This window comes from Chlorocebus sabaeus, chromosome 10, assembly GCF_047675955.1.
Source record: "Chlorocebus sabaeus isolate Y175 chromosome 10, mChlSab1.0.hap1, whole genome shotgun sequence".
In the NCBI taxonomy this organism is placed as follows: Eukaryota; Metazoa; Chordata; class Mammalia; order Primates; family Cercopithecidae; genus Chlorocebus; species Chlorocebus sabaeus.
Window position 1 is genome coordinate 116957131 of NC_132913.1, and position 18253 is coordinate 116975383.

At 38.4% G+C, this 18253-nt stretch overlaps 1 protein-coding gene across 1 annotated transcript in view; it reads right to left on the reverse strand.

The window, feature by feature from the left end:
• The window catches only part of DNER (delta/notch like EGF repeat containing), a 355480-nt gene that overhangs the window by 40689 nt on the left and 296538 nt on the right, over window positions 1-18253 (reverse strand). The window contains exon 10 of the mRNA XM_007966532.3: window positions 9105-9218. Coding sequence (XP_007964723.3) covers window positions 9105-9218 — 114 coding nt within the window. The remainder of the gene's footprint in view (window positions 1-9104; window positions 9219-18253) is intronic.

Sequence of the window (18253 nt, forward strand, 5' to 3'; positions counted from 1 at the left end):
AACTCCACAGGTAAATTTAGCAACTTAAAAAAATGTACTACTTCCTCAGAAAAAATCACAGCTCATCAAATATAAAATAGATGATTTAAATACTTTTATAACTATTAAGAAAATTGAATATGTAACTTTAAAACTCCCCAAAAAGAAATCTCAGGTGCAGATACTTTCACTAGTAAATTCTATTAACTATTTAAAGAAGAATGAATAGCAATTTGATACAATCGGTTGCAGAAAATTGAATACAAAAGAACACTTCCCAACTTATTTCAAGAAGCTAGTTTTACTTCAATACCAAAACTAGGCAAATACATAATAATTTTTTTAAAAAAAGAAAGAAAATTATTTTGTGTCTATGTTCATGGAAAATACTTGTTTCTCACAAAACAAAAAATAGTTTTCTTTCTTTTTTAAAACAAATACTTGTTTCTCATGAATATAGACATAAAAAATCTGAAACAAAATATTAGAAAATATTAGAAAATAGAATTCAGCAAAGTACTATATAAAAAGAATTATACACTATGACCAGGTGGTATATTCCAGGCATGCAAGACTAATTCAATATTTGAAAATCAACCAAGTATATTAACAAGCTGAAGAAAAAAATCGCATGATCATATCAACCCATACAGAAAAAGCATTTGACAAAATTCAATACCCATTTATGGTTAAAGTTATCAGCAAACTAGGAATAGAGAGGAACTGCCTCAATTTGATAAAGAGCATCTAAAAAACACTACAGCTGACATTATCATTAATGGTGAAAGACTGAATGCTTTTCCCCTAATGCTGAAAACAAAGCAAAGATGTCTGCTCTTACTGAACCTAGTGGTAGAAGTTCTGGCTAATGAGACAAGACAAAAAATAAAATTTATACTTATCAGAATGGAAGAAATAAAGCTGTCACTCTTTTCTGATGGCATAATTATTTATGTAGAAAATCCCAAAAACTCTACAAAAAAAAAAAAAAAATCTCCTAAAACTAGTAAGTTCAGCAAGGTCACCGGATACAATTTAAACATACAAAAATCAATTATATTTCTATATACTAGCAATGAACAATTCTATTTACAATCACTAAAAATACACCACACACGCACACATGCACGCACGCATATATACATACATACTTGGATACTTTACAGGGAAAAAATGTTGATGAAAGAAATCAAAGAATATCTAAATAAGTGGAGAGTCACACTGTGTTCATGAATTGGAAGACTCCAAATAGTAAAGATATTGATTCTTCCCCAAATTGACATGCTGGTTTATTGTAATTCCTTAGCAAAATCTTTTGTAGGTATAGACAAGATTATTGTAAAATTTATATGAAAAGGCTAAGGAAGTAGAATAGTTAAAACAGTTTTGGAAAAAAATAAAGTGATAGGAATTATTCTGCCCAATTTCAATAGTTACTATGAAACTATAGTTGTTATTACAATCAATGAAAAAGAAGAGCCCAAAATAGACCCATATAATATGGCCAACTGATTTTTGATGAAAGTTCAAAAGCAATTCAATGAAGAAAAGAAGAAAAGATAGCCTTTTCAGCTAACAATGCTTGAAAAATTATACTTACATAAGCAAATGTAAATAAAAGAGCCTCCCCTGTTGGAAGATCTCAGGAAAGAACGCAAACTGTGAGAAAAGATTCTAACTATATTACAAACGTATGGAATAACCTCACTAAGGGGCCCGGGGAGGAGCTGACCTAAGTGACTTCGGAAATGGGTAGCATTGATAAGACTAAATGCAAAATAAGTGGTACATAAACACAATACTCTAGTTCATAAGGTTGTTTCCTACAAGGGTATAAGTTAATAATTCTGATACTGCTATACCTGGATACTGAAACTGAACAATTAAGTAAATAAACGATGGATGATGAAAGGCAGTATTTGGTTGTTGGTGTGAAGGGTTTACAAATAAACAAGGGGAGAAGGCTAGAACCATTCATGCTGTAATAAACTAGAGTTGGAGACATCACTGTGAATTCATGTTTAGCTTAATATAGACAAAGATGACTATATCATGCAATATTTATGGATAAGTACATGTCCATGGGTTAGTATACACATGTACTTCCTCGCTTTGTCAGCTGAGAGGACCTAAAAGCAATGACATCCCAATAGAAACAAGCACAGCTTAGTATCCAAATCTTGGTTTTAATACTATTCTCCAATTATAAAACCAGAGATCCTTAGAGAAATGAATGACTCTAGAACTGGAGCAGGAAATACACAAGATGAGGCTGAAGCATCTTGCAGTGCCAGAAGGTATATATATTTTAAAAAGCAAAACAAAAAATTAGCCACAAAACAAAAAATTAACCACATTAATGGGAATGTGTCAAAGAGGTACAGGAGCCAACTGAAAGAACTCCCAATGGCCAAAGCTGGAACATTTTGAACAACAAAATAAATTTTAAAAGTATTGGATTATAACCTAAAGTATAAAATAAATATCCTGAACCCATAAATAAATGATTAAATAAATACACAAATGGAGGAGAATAAACAAATCTTTCATCCAGAAGAATTGCAAATAATTCATGTAGCTACTTTACCCTCAAAGAGTGAGAGCATGACTCCTCTCTTGATAAGTGTGGACTACACAACACTTTCTTTGGAAGGAAGTCACTTCCTCCCAAATAGTTAAGTATGGAAAGGGGGGGAAAGAGTAACATTATAGTAGAGAAACTTGACAAACACTACCGCAGCTAAGTGATCAACATCAGCGTCAATGATCACAAATCTCATTGACAGTAATGTAGCCTTGATGTGATGTGATAGGATTAGAAAATGGACAAAAGACAGAAAGAAACGTTTCTTCAGAGGCTATGCAGATATCAAATAAGCACATGAAAAGATGCTCAACATCATTTATCATTAGGGAAATTCTAACTGAAACCCCAATGAGCTATCATTTTACCCCTATCAGAATGGCCCAAATAAAAAATAGTGACAACACCAAATGCTGGCAAGGATGTAGAGAAACTGAATCACTCAGACATTGTTGGTGGGAATATAAAATGCATAAGCCACTCTGGAAACACTTTGGCTATTTTTATAAAACTAAGCATGCAACTACCATATGACCCAGCAATTGAATTTCTGGGCAATTGTCCCAGAAAAATGAAAATTTATGTGCACACATAAACCTATATATGACAGTTTACACCACCTTTTTTATAATAGCTCAGAACTGAAAACAATCCAAATTCCTTTCAACAGGGGACTGGTTAAACAAACTCTGGGACATCCATACTTTGGAATACTGCTCAGCAATAAAAAGGGAGAACTATTGACCCAAAATAACCTAGATGCATCTCCAAAGAATCATGCTGAGTGGGAAAAAAAATGAATCTCAAAAGGCTACACACTATATGATTCCATTTATGCAATACTCTTGAAATTACAAAATTACAAGAATGCAAAATACACTCGTGGTTTCCAGGAATTAAAGATAGTTGTGGCACAAGGGAAAAGGGTCTTGCTATAAAAGGGCAAATGAGGAGTCCCTGTGGTGATGAAAATGCTCTGTATCTTGACTATATCCACGTCAGTATCCTTTCATAACTAGTATCCTGGTTATGAAATTGTACTGCAGTTTTACAATATGTTATCATTGGAGGAAACTGAGTGAAGGTTACACTGGATCTCTCTCTATTACTACTTGCAACTGCAGGTAAAGCTTCAATAATCTCAAAACTAAAATTTTGAAAAACCAGCCAGAGAAAAATAGACCCATATATAATCAATTGTTTTCTAACAAATGTGGCAATGAAATCCAATGGAGAAAAGATTGTATTATCAATAAGCTGCTGGACTAACTGGATATTTACATGGGAAAAATATTTTCCATCCTTAAGTCACACCATACACAAAATTAACTCAAGACAGACTCTATACCTAAACTTAAAAGCAGACCTATTTTAAAAACATTTGAGAAGAAAATATTGGATAAAATTTCACCATATTGAAGTAGACAAAGATTTCTTACAATACCAGAAAAGCACAAACCATAAAAGAAAAAAATTGATAAATTAGACCAATTACCAAAATTGAAAACTTTACTCCCCAAAAGATACCATTAAAAAAATACATGGATGAGCAAAATGTATACCTGACAAAGCACTTGTATCCAGCATATATAAAGAACCTTTGAAATCAACAGTATGACAAATAACCAAAATTTTTTAAATGGGCAAATTATTTGAAAAGATAATTCACAAGTAAAGACATACGAAGAGCAAACAACCACATGAAAGATGCTGAGCATCAAAGAAATTGAAATGAAAATGTCAATGAAATTAAAGCACTGATGGTATTTTACCATAAAAATGAACTAGAAATTGTAATATTCTATTGTGAACTGAAAGACAAATATAAAAAAGCAGTTGAGTCGAAAGACAGAGAGAAAGATATAGTAACATCATTCCACCTTTAATAATGCACAAGAATTTCCTGCTCTGGTGAGAAAGGAACGGGTCACTTGTGTCCCAGCTGTTCAAATGACAATGTCAACGGGCTTGGAAGAATCTTTGGCTTCCCTGTTGAAGTACAGTAACCTCACGTCCAGTCTATGGTTTCAGGTAAAACATAAAGTAGGTCCTGGAGAATTAAAGTTGCATCAGGGGATCCTTTCCTTCCATCCACTGGTCCTCAGCCAGATAATCCCAAGGGGGCAGAATTGCAAAGCTTCGGAGACAAGAGTGGTCCCAAAGTAAGACAGTAACTGAAGGGTGGACAGGACCTAGGCCAGGACAGTAGGCCTTATGGAGAGAGCTGTGTAGAAGGAATGAAATGCTTGAAGGGCAGGGAGGCTCTCTGTTCAGATGACTGGAGGAAGCGTATTTTCAACCAGAAGCCTAAATTCAGCAAGAGAGGACAAAGTCCCCCACATACCACACCCTAGACTTTATCTGATGGCCTAAGAAAGCCCGTTTAATATGGTAAATATGACATTGGATTATCTAATTATATAGCAATGATTTGCCCGATTCACTCCACTCAGTCAGGCAGAGAGTTTTTGAACACTTAGTAGCTGGCCAAGTGTAACTTCTGCTAAACCTCAGATACAATGAAAGAGTATTTGATTCTAAGGTAGCTCAACCTCAAGAGCAGACGCACCATACTCCTTGTATGGAAGCTGTTAATATTTTATCAGCCTCTCCTGAAACCTAGTTCTCAGGATACAATAGGTTCTCTTTAAGGAAAAAAGTGGCTTTATGATCAAATAGATTTGAAAGATAAAAGCAAATGTGATTCTTTACTGTAAGACCTCTGAGAACCTTGAGCACACAGACATCCTTTATGAATCTGCACGTGGGATGTATCATGTCCCACATTTACTTGGCCACAGAACACTTTTTTCCATGGAGCATCTCCTGGGACCAGTGTTCTGTTAAATACATTAACAGCACAACCCCTGAATGACTTTAGGAACTATTCTATGGTCCTCTGTAGGCTGAAAAACTACCAGGACTGAATAGAATAGACCACTTGTTTTCAAAAAACAGTTAGAGTGATGTTTAAACCTACTTCAGTGAGACCCACTGCGCCCTGAGATCAGGGTGGGTCTCACGAAAAAATGCCTAGGGGTAGGATTGCTGGTGGGGTATATATGGGTATGGTGGGGTTAGGGTAAAGGGATAAGCAGAGGGGGGCTGAGAGGCAAGAGATGGAGGAAAGGGACCTTACTGAGAAGAGCCTGACATGGTATGTTCAGGTATGCAGCAGGCAGAGGGGCCCAGGACAAGGCTGGAAAGGCTGGATGGGGCCAGACCCCTCAGGTCTTAAAGATTATGTTAAGGACTTTGATCTTTTTCTTAAGGACAATAAAATGCCAATAGGTGATTTTAGGTAAAGAGTGATAAGATTAGATGATCATGCATAAGGTCTCTACAGTATGAAAAATGGACTAGGAGTCAGGGGGAATAGGTGTGAAGAGACCAGATAGAAGGGCTTGAACTGGCCCAGGTTGGAGGTGAAGGCAGCATGGTGCTGACTCTGCAAAGAAGTGAAAAGATCTAAGAAGTTTTTAGGAGTCCTTGGTAGTTGGATGGAAGTAAGAGGGAAAAGGAGGAAGGTATATTAGTCTGTCCTCACACTGCTATAAGGATACTACCCAAGACTGGGTAATTTAGAAAGGAAAGAGATTTAATTGACTCACAGTTCTGCGTGGCTGGGGAGGCCTCAGAAAACTTACAATCATGGCAGAAGGCACCTCTTCACATGGTGGCATGAGAGAGAATGTGAGCCAGCAGGGGAAATGTCAGCACTTATAAAACCATCAGATCTCATGAGAACTCACTCACTATCATGAGAACAGCATGAAGGAAACTGTCCCCACGATCCAATTACCTCCACCTGGTCTCTTCCTTGACATGTGGGGATTATGGGGATTATAATTCAAGATGAGATTTGGGTGGGAACGCAAAGGTTAACCATATCAGAAGGTATCAAAATGGTTACCCAGTTTCTGGCCAGAATGAGTGGGAGTGATGGTAATGCCATTTGATGAGCTACAGATATTTAAAGATGGAAAGAAGAAGATCTGAGTTTGGGGTGTCTTTGAGATATTCAAGAGTATATGTAGAGTAGATAGTTGGAGTTTTGCTAAATATTCTGGAGAAAACATGACATTTTCTCATAAAATACTGAAGTAAATTTCAAAAACATTAGAGACTTAAATGCATAAAATTAATTCATACATGATTAGCATAATGGAGGAGAATATTTCTAAAATCTTGATATATAGAATCTTTCTAGCACGAAACAAGAAAAGAAACCAAGACCTCAATATGTAATTAAGTAAAACTAAAATATAACATGTGGAAAACAAAATGCTTTGTCCACATTTAAAAGGCAAATGACGGGGGAAAAGTATGTGTAACCTATGGCAGACAAAATGTTATATACTTAAAATAAAGGGCTATTTCAAATCAAGAAGAGTAAAGATTAGCAGGAATGGTCTTATAAAAAAATCAGACAAAGGATATGAATAGAGAGTTCATAAAGGAAGAAAAACAACCAGAAACATAGTGTTCAACTTTACTATAAGTCTAAGATCTACAAATTTAAGCAACACTAAAACGGTGTTTTTGACCATTAGAATGACAATTTTCATATTTGTGTCAAGACAAGGAAATAAATGCCCCTGTGCATTTTTGAAGTAAATATCAGTTCAATGTTTGTTTTTTGTCTCCTCTTAGCAAGTAATATCGAAATATGTGTGTATTCTCCCGGACTCTGGGGTTCTATTTCTGCAAAATTATACTAAAAATAATAAGATAAATACACAAAGTTGCATATACAAGAAGATTCCTTGTAATATTGTTTATAATGGGGAAAAGTTCTCAACTGCCCAAAAGTTGAATTGTGGATGGAACTTTTAAAATATCATAATATCATATAACAGACTACAGGGCAGCCAGTAAAAATAAAACAGAAGCTATTCCTTGATGTAAAAACACATTTATGATATACATATATTTTTAAGTGAAAAGTATATTATAAAATAGTGTGAACAGTATGACTCCTTTTATATTCAAATATATATTCATATACACTATATGCTATATACTACACACACATAGACCTTCAGGAAAGTCTCTGGATATCAGAATGTATCAAAATCTTAATAACAGTGATCTCTTAGCAGAGCAGTTTTTAGTGGTGGGATTTTTTTTCCATAGTCGTATATTTTCTAATTTTTCTTCTATGCTTTTTATTACTCATGGGATAAGAATATCTGGGGAAAAAAACCAGGATGGTTCCCTAATATTATTTTTGCCTCCACTGGTGAGTATAAATGTCTGCGTGTGTTTATAAGCAAAACAAAGCCATCTGTGAATCATTTTTGGAGTGAGCCCACTTCTCAGTCCCAAGAAAAGCCAAAAGGAAAACACAGGCTGTGACACTGATAAATAGAAGGAAAATCAGAAGTTGCTTTTCCTACACTTTGGCTTTTGTCACCTTCGCCAGGAGCACAAATGAGGCTCCCCTGGGATGGCTTAGGGACCCAGGCTCTGTGAAATTCTCCAGGGTTTGGGAGGTGGCCACAGTGGCCTAGCACGGGAGAGATGAACACAGCAAGATGCTCTCCAGCCAATGATAACATATGTTTTTCTTTGGCTTCAGAGCCCACCTTTTTCTGTGGGCACTTGATATGTCATCCTCTTCCAATTTGCAATCCAGAGTGACCCTTAGGCTTTTGTTGGTTGAGCAAAACTCTAAAAACATAGACTTTGTCTTACTCTCTACATTTCAAGATCCCTGGGTTCTGTTAGAAAAGCAGGAGATGGAACATTTTCTCTCCAGTGGTTTAGTTTCTTTTATCTGTACTTTCTCTGTCTACGTGTCCCAAAGCCTGGGGAATAGAAAGTTAAAAGCCTGAAAGATAAATTAATCAATAACAAATGTTTTCTAAGTCTCCATAAGAATCTGATGAACATTTGAGAGACTACCCTCAGCACATACACGTACAAACCACATTTCACATCTGTTTTTGGAGATTCACAAAGTCCTTAAAGCTCATGAGGGGGTGACTTTGAAGAAGGACCCCAAGTTAGGCTGGAACCCCCAATCTAGAAGTAGCTCCTCCTGCTCAGAGTTCAGTGGCCACCAATGTTTCTGGAGAAGCCAGTCCTGCCCTGCCAATCTCACCTCCCATCCCACTTTCCCCTGGCACTTTCATATCTTGCAATGAAAATAAATATGGCAGCTGAAAGTAGCATCTACTGAAGACACACCCCTTCCTTCTTTCCATCTTCTGACTTTCATTAACCCATCACCTTTTTCAAGTGTTCATGTAATGGCTCATTTCTCATGTTTCATAGTCCTAGCCTGGGAAATGCACAGTAATGACAGTCTTTGTAACTCTAGACGCCAAACGACCATCTCAGAAAAGCCACATTTAACGAGGATCACACAATGGGTTGTTTTAAAATAGATCTTCATCCGGGCCATGCCTCCTTAGATTTTGTAATGGTGTTTATATTTTGCAATATTTTATTCATGATGGGATTTGGGTTTTTTTAACATCTGCAATCTCGGGCACTTTGTGGTAAATTTGAAAACTCAGTCCATGGAATCACTTGCCTGTAAACCCGGGTGCACAGATGCACGTGCCATTCAGGCCATCACTGTCACAGGTGGCTCCGTTCAGACAGCTGACGTTAGCGCAGGGATCCTTGTACAATTCACAGTGTGTTCCTGCAGAGAAACAAGCAAAACAGGATGACTCATCCAGGACTCTCTAGCTCCCATGGTCTCTGAAAGCAAAGTCGGAACACTCTGGAACAATGCAAGGGAGATTCCCAGCGTCGGTGTGGTGGGGGAGTGTATACACATGTGCCCACTCATGACTTTAGATTGTTGTAAAAATATGCCTTATGAGAAAGTAACACATTTGATCACTTTCCATAAGTCCCACCATAGTCTTTTGGCTGTACTTTCTCTGCCTACGTGTCCCAAAGCCTGGGAAACAGAAAGTTAAAAGGCTGAAAGATAAATTAATCAATAGCAAATGGTTTATAAGTCTCCAAAAGAAACAGAAAATATCTAGATGACCTTGATAAAATATAATATTAGCAACCTGAAAGTGAAGATTTGGAATCAGATATTAAAGTGAGTCCCAGTTCTACTTTGAAGAACTGCAGAGGAGAGGGGAAGCGGCGTGATACTTAGACTTCATTCTCAAAGACATCACTGCATGCTTTATGTCTAATTTATTCCTCACAACAACACTATGAGACAATTATCCCTATTCCCCCATTTTACAGATGAGGACACTAAGGAAAGAGTGCAAGATCACAAGCCTGGTAGGAAAGGAGCTGAGATTTGAACCTGCCCGTAATCCCATCCCAGAGTCTGTGTTTGCTAAGTAGGCTGTTGAGAGTGACCCTGAATTGACTGTGGAAATAAATCTCCATGGAGCTCAGCACTCCTTTAACAAAGAAGAGACATTTAAAAAAAAATCTGTAAAGTAAAACAGAAAGTTTCTCATTTACATTTTTTTAAAAAAAAAAGACTGTGTGTGCATGTATGTATGCAAATGCCTTAAGTGGGACTGGATTACTTCTAGGAGACTTGATTACTTTGATTTTCACATCTGTGTATTTCTACATTATTGGCACCTTTTTAACAAATATCTATTCTTTTATAATTTTATTAAAAACTTTAAAAATCTAATGCTATTTGAAAGGTGGGATATCTGCTGGTGTTACACTGGATGCCAAGAGGGATGAATAGATTAGTGTGTGTCTCTCTCTCTCCTCCTCCCTCTCTCCCTTCCCCTATCCCCCACCCCTTGGAGAGAAAGATAAATTACATTCTGTCTTGCCTAAGAATGTACATAATGATATGCTCACACTTCCCAACAGCCTCAAGAAAAATATGCATAAAGCAAATAGTAACTGAATGGTATTTACTTAATTTTCTCTGCACTTCATTACTTAGCTCATGTTGTGCAAGGGACTGCCACACCCAGTGACTCATCCTTCGGGCACTGAAATCATCCTTGCTGGGCTTTTCCTTTATTTCTTTCTCAATGCCTTAAGAAGTAGGGCTCAGGAAGGAGGAAAGGAAGTAAGAGAAAATAGAAATGGAACTTCCTGTCTATATTCACACTAATGACTTATTTGACTTATTTGAGCCAGGTAAAGCTCAAATTTTAGAATAAATGACCTGTAATTCTTTTTCATCCTTTGCTCCTTCTAGCCAAGCCATCAACAGTCTTTTGCCTGGTATTTTTCTGAAGCATCTTTCAGATCTTTGCCTCTCTTTCCTTTCTGAGACCACCCCTGTGATCCCACTGCCTCATGCCTCATGCCTGCTGCCTCCTGCAGCCACGTCTTAGTTTCCTCTGTCTCCAGGGACTTGAACGAACCTCCTCAACTTTCTTCATCCCTAACCCAGGTTGCATGGTAACATAAAATGTCAAAATAGTGTTGAGATTAGCATAAATCTAGTCATTCTTCTCCATTTGGGTGTGTATGGCCTCTTCTCCCAGGAGTCTCTATTTTTACTTTCCTACTGATTCACAAGTAGACTGGGCTCAATTGAAAGAATAAAAAGCAGAAGAGCCTTTGCTGCTTCAAAATGTTTATCGCAACACAAAGACTCACATATTTACAAGTTCCCACTGGGCTGATCAATGGGAGCCAAGTGACAAAATAGTCTTTTGGTTGTAGTGGGACATACACCCACCACCAACGTTCAGAGGTGCCTGAAGCCTAGAAAACATTTCCATTAGACCTGAAGTCAAAGAAATCAAATGATTGTCACTGGGTTTCTAGTAATACATTAACATCACTAACATGTTAGCACACAAACTACCACATTTTAAAAACAAGACTGAAAAGCAAATTCTAGGCCAAATATTTAAGCATCTTACCTTTTATTTAAAGTCTTCAACAAAATAGACTTGATAATAAGCAATTTCAATCTTCTGGGTGTGTGGGGTTTTTGTTTGGATGGATGGCTCTTTTGTGGAGGGTGGGGAGGCAATACTTTTTTCCCTTGTTAATTTTATTTTTCAAATGGTAAGACATTTGGTCCCTTAAGCGTCTATTGAGAGTTTCCTGGCAGCAAGACTGGATGAAAGGTAATCTTCACAGAAATCTGATTATGGAGGAGCAAGATGGTGTTAAAAGTCCCTGGAGAGCACTTTGGTGACTCACATTTCTCTATCGTAAACCTTGTTAATCCCTATATAAAATATATCTGTCATATTGCTCAGCTTGTCATTCGAGCTGAACAACTCTGAGCTAAAAACTTTAAACACAGAGAACTGACAATCATGGACACTACTGATGTGCCAAGGTGTCTCCACTCAAACCCTTCTCCTCTGGAGGTTCCTAGGCCCCCTCTTCCTGCCCTCCTCACCACTCCCACTCCCAGAAAACATCCAGTCTTGGGCATCCTGATTCCTCTGAGGAGTCACCCTCTTTCACACCCTTCCCCCAACCTGATCTCCGCATATTTAATCTCTCAATTCCCAATCCAACTGCCCTCTGTCTGCAAAGCTGAACCTTGATTTTCTCAACACAGACCACATTCTTCCACCATTGTGCCTTGAGAGCATGCCGGGACTGTCACGATCACGGAGGTCACTGTGCCAAATCATAACTTATCTGCTCTCCTGACTGATTGTCCCACAAATCTCTCAAGTCCTGTAGAGCAGAGGCCGTATCATAATGCGTGGAAGAAATTATGGACCTAGCACCGGAATCCTATCCTTTCAAGAGGGGCAATGACCAGTGTACTTTGGCTGACACACAGGTGAGGCTGCCAGAGGAGAGATTCCAAACTCCAAATCTGCCTCAAAAACACCCTATTTTGTCAGAGAAAACCAGGTCCACACTTCAAACTAAGTCTGTGGAATGACACATGCATCACCCATTGGCAGAGGACGCAGCACGCACTATTACAAAACTGATGTTTAGTCTCAAGCAAAAATAAACTGTAATTCAGTCAAAACTAATAAAAATTCATACTTTTCATATTAAGGGATGGAGAAGAAATGTTTCTAAAAAGACTTTGATTCCAACAGGGTTCTTTACAGAAGTTAATTTTAGAATTGAAATAAGCTAGAATTCAAAAAGCACTACACCAATTATAAGTCTTTGTTATCGTAACAAATTTAGTTACAATTAATATTTGAAAAATGAAAATCATTATTTTATCTCCAGGAAACTAAGCCAGTAAAGAAGTGTTATTACACTTAATATTTACTTTAAGACATCGTCTCATTTCATCCAAACTTTGTTCCCCTATGAAAACTGTTTCCAGTATTTCAATCTTTACAGATCTCAACATTTTCTAAACCATCTCAGAAATTACAATTGACATCTCAACCTTAGCCTTATTATTCCTGTGTGTCACTCAGTCTGCTCATCTGGTTGAATAATAGCCCAACGAAGGAAGAAACTGTGACTTATCCTTTTTATATTTATCACAGTACTTGAAAGGGCTAGGTGCACAAAACAACCAGAAATTCTTGTTCCCTGGCTAAATAGAATCTAGCAAAGGAAATAACTTTATCCGACAAAGAAGGAGTTCTCATCCTTTCCATTAAAATTTCTGTAGCCTTTAAAAATAAATAAGTAGGTACAGGCCGGGCACAGTAGCTCACGCCAGTAATCCCAGCACTTTGGGAGGCCAACGCAGGCAGATCACTTGAGGTCAGGAGTTCAAGACCAGCCTGGCCAACATGGTGAAACCCCGTCTCTACTAAAAATGCGAAAAATAGCCAGGCATGGTGGCACACACCTGTAATCCCAGCTACTCAGGAGGCTGAGACAGGAGAGTTGCTTGAACCCAGGAGACAGAGGTTGCAGTGAGCCAAGATAGTGCCACTGCACTGCAGCCTGGGTGACAGAGCAAGACTCCATTGCCAAAAAAAAAAAAGTAGGTACAATGTACAATGTAATTAAATCTATAATCCAGTGATCTCATTTCTGAGACTCTATCCCTTGAAAGAAATCCAGAAAGTATGAAAATATAAAGATGTTAATTCCAGAAATATTTGTAATAGCCCCACATCAGATGCAACAACAAGGCAATGGATAAGTATTCCCTCATGGGAACATTACAAAGCCACTTAAAATAAAACTAGTAAGACTTCCTAGCAATATATAAATCAAGCATAACACCCTATTATGAGTGAGCAGAACAATATAAAACTGTAGGTATACTCAATTATTTAACAGTAAAAACATGGATACTAAAAACAGAATGGAAGCAACACAGATTATTATGGCTCATGTTATGTTGTAAAAACATGAGTAATTATGAATTTTCTCTTTTCTTCTAAATATTTGTTATTGTTATGTTATTTTCCTAATGAAATATCAAAGTTTTTTTCTAAACGTTATCGCCAAAAATTTCAAATACATATATTGTTGATCATTCCATTGGATCTTCTAGAAGTAAAAATCAATCACTATGGGGCTTGACCTTCTGACAATATGAGGTATGAACACTAAACAAAGTCTTAGAAGTTCCATCATCAACCAGCCTTGAACTACTTTGGAAGGATGCAGCAGTGTTTTGGATTATCTGAAGATGGGTTACCCAGAAGCCCTCCATGAATTTTGCTTTCTAACAATTCCGTGATCTACCGTGGAGACTTACATTCCATGAAAATGTTTAAGTTGGTTTCCTTCACTTAATTCATGGGTTAAACAGTAGTTCTAACTCAAGTAAAGGTAGCCATGAAGCATTTGTTCTGTGCAAGCCACCACAGGAAGAGCTGTAGAGAATTTAAAATGAAAAAGAAGCTACGTAGTCACTGTCTTTCCAGAGCGTATGATGTAGTGTAGGGAAGAAGAAAGTCTGAAAGCAAAAAGAATTTAATACAAGGCTAAACATAATTGTCATGGAAAATACAAAGAAAATACTGAGAGAGTTAAAGGAGGAAGAAGCCACATCTGTTTGGGGGTCAACATTTCAGACAGTGGATACAGTCCTAGGAGTGGATGAAAGCAAAGAGGAGGGAGAGAGAAAGGGGCCTGGAGACCCACGTCATTCACAGCGTCTGGGAGACCAAGACTTAGTGAAGGCAGAGAGGAGAACCTGGTCAGGAATGAAGTTGCAGAAGACACAGCAAGGTGACATGCAGGAGGGACCTCAGGGCCCAGTGGGGCAAAGGGACAGGAACACTGGCTGAGTCAGAAGTGGAAGGGGAGGCTTCATAGATTTCACCAAATGACTTCAATTACTTCATCATGAATTGTCCTGAAACCTCTTCTAGTGGAATGATATGGACAAGGGCCAAGAGCCATGGTTGAAAAAGCAAAAGGGAAGAAAGGGACTTTAAGCAGAGGGGGACACAAAGAAGTCAAAGAAGAGGTTTTTAAAATTATTATTTATACAGAATTTACTTAGAAGTGCAAGAACATTTTTTTTTTCTTTAGCAGTCCAGTTTTTCTAGAAGCACTTATTTAAAAAGAATTCCCTTCTCATTCCTAATAATTCCTCTTTAAGAGTCATACATTATTATTATAGACAATGGTTTCTGGACCATTCTTCAGTTTTGGTTATCTGTCCATTCTTGCAGGGGTAATATATGAATGGAACAATAATTGTAGCATTATAACAGTTTCTTTTGTTTTGTTTTGTTTGGTTTGGTTTTTTTTTTTTTTTTTTTTTTTTTTTTTGAGACAGAGTCTCGCTCTGTCACCCAGGCTGGAGTGCAGTGGTGCAATCTCAGCTCACTGCAAGCTCCGCCTCCCGGGTTCACGCCATTCTCCTGCCTCAGCCTCCCGAGTAGCTGGGACTACAGGGGCCCACCACCACACCCGGCTAATCTGTTTTGTATTTTTTTAGTAGAGATGGGGTTTCACCATGTTAGCTAACCCAGGATGGTCTCAATCTCCTGACCTCATGATCTGCCTGCCTCAGCCTCCCAAAGTGCTGGGATTGCAGGTGTGAGCCACCATGCCAGGCCTATAATGGGTTTTTTAACATCTGGCAGAAGTTCCCCCTCATTGCTTTTCTTTTTTTTTTTTTTTTTTTTTTTTTTTTTTGACGGAGTCTTGCTCTGTTGCCTAGGCTGGAGTGCAATGGCACGATCTCAGCTCACTGCAAGCTCCGCCTCCTGGGTTCAAGTGATGCTCCTGTCTCAGCCTCCTGAGTAGCTGGGACTACAGGTGTGTGCCACAGCACCTGGCTAATTTTTGTATTTTTAGTAGAGACAGGGTTTCACCATATTAGTCAGGCTGGTCTTGAACTCCTGACCTCATTATCTGCCAGCCTCAGCCTCCCAAAGTGCTAGGATTACAGGTGTGAGCCACCACCCCTGGCCTTTTTCCCTTTTTCAAAATGTTCTTAGCTATATATTTGGCTGACTCCCTATTGCACTCATTCTTTTTAGGAGGATATGTATATACATATATAGAGAGAGTGTGTGTGTGTGTTATATATAGTGTTATATATAGTTATATATATCCTCCTAAAAATATAAAAACTATATATAGTTTTAAAAATATTAATATTAATATTAAGCAGTAAAAATTACCACTTAAAAAGTATATATGTAAAGGAAAAAGTTAAAGCTTAACTTTATCCCTAAAATACTACCTATCCAAGTTCTAACTCCAGGTAAGTACTAGCTAGGAATTGAAATGCATCCATCTGACAGTTTCCTGAATGTATACAGACATACTATATGTAAAAATATATATTGGCAAAAATATTTCCAAAAGGGGGAGAATGTCCGTCACCCCACAGAGGGAAAAGCACAGGATCATGTGGCCTCTCACTTCCCCTCACTCTTCCTCTGGGCAGAAGAGCATGATTATCTCCTCCTGTCTCTCCTTTAATTCCTTCTACCTACCCTCCCCATGTCCCCATCACTCTTAGCTTACAAGTTCTACCATTTACTGCTACATTGCTAGGGTTTACCTCCCTGTTTTCAGCAGCCTTATTTAAACCTAAACCTAAATGTCTTTATAAATATACTAAAATTAAATAAACACTGTACCTGCCCATTGGATTTGTCACCCTGGCTGGAGTGCAGTGGCGTGATCTCGGCTCACTGCAACCTCCACCTCCCAGGTTCAAGCAATTCTCATGCCTCAGCCTCCCGAGTAGCTGAGATCACAGGCACCTGCCACCACGCCTGGCTAATTTTTGTATTTTTAGTACAGACAGGGTTTCACTGTCTGGTCTCGAACTCCTGACCTCAGGTGATCTGCCCACCTCAGCTTCCCGAAGTGTTGGGATTACAGGTGCGAGCCACCACACCCAGCCAGGATTGAAATCTTTAACACACTTGTATGCCTTTTAATGTTTCCTATCCTCAACCCCTTCAACACATGGCTTTGTTTTAAATAATATGAAACCACTATGCTTATTGAAATTTTTCCTTAAGAGCAAGAGTGGTAGACACAGCCTAGGGTGACCCCTAGTGAGTTACACCCTTGTGTAATTCCGTCCCCTTGAGTGTGAGCTTCCAACCAAGAGCAAATGGCAGTTAAGAGGTTTTGAAGATGCAGTTAAGGTCCCTATCAGTTGACTTTGAGTTCCTCTCAGGTGGGCCTGGCCTAACCAGGTGAGACCTTTTACAGGGTCCAGGCTGGGTGCGGTGGCTCACACCTGTAATCTCAGCACTTTGAGAGGCCGAGGCGGGTGAATCACCTGAGGTCAGGAGTTCAAGACCAGCCTGACCAACATGGAGAAAGCTTGTCTCTCTTAAAAATACAAAATTAGCCGGGCATGGTGGGGAATGCCTGTAATCCCAGCTACTCATGAGGCTGAGGCAGAAGAATCGCTTGAACCCGGGAGGTAGAGGTTGCAGTGAGCCAAGATTGCACCATTGCACTCCAGCCTGGGTAATGAGAGTGAAACTCCATCACAAAAAAAAAAAAAAAAAAAAAAAAAAAAAAAAAAAAAATTCCAGGCCTTCCCGAAAGTTCAAGACTGGAAGCAGTGGGGGCTCTGTCATAGCTGCTGGCTTTCAAAGAGCAAGCTGTCACAAATCCTACATCCACAAGGATACAAGTTCTGCCAATAACCTAAGGGGACTTGGAAGCTGATCTCTCACTATTCAAGCCTCAGATGAGAGCTCAGTCAGTCCATACCTGGCTTTCAGCTTTGTGAGCCCCTGAGCTGGGAATTGACTAAGCCACACCTGGACCTAGGAAACTGTTAGGTAATAAAAGCATGTTGTTTTAAGCCAGTACTGGGTACTGATTTGTTATGCAGCAATAGACAGCTGATACAGAATGTAGATCTACTTTTTTCAAGAGACTTTCCTTCACCATTATATTACCATTCACAATCACATAAATATCATCTATTTAGACTTACGCCTGCATTTAAAGGCATAAGTCTCTTCCTTCCATTCTCCATCTTCCCCTATCTGGATATCTTTGTTTTGATTTAGTTCCTATTTGGTGGGGATGCTTATTAAGGTACTTATCTTAGGGTAGAGGGTGCTGTATTTTCTGTATCCTTGAATGTATGTCAATATCTTTCTTTTGCCCTCAAATATAAACAACCCTTTAACTCCTAGTCCTTTTCATTTAAAAGTCTGAAACACTGCTCTGCTATTCTTTACCTTCATGATAGAGAGGGGCAGTACAATACTGGTTTGATTCTTTTTCTTCTGTATGTAACCTGTGATCCCTTCGAAGAATCTTGTAAACATTTCTCTTTATCCTTGCAGTTATAAATTTTACCAGGAAATCTCAAATTATGTATTATCTCCTTCATTAATCCAACTGCTGCCCTGTGAGCCCATT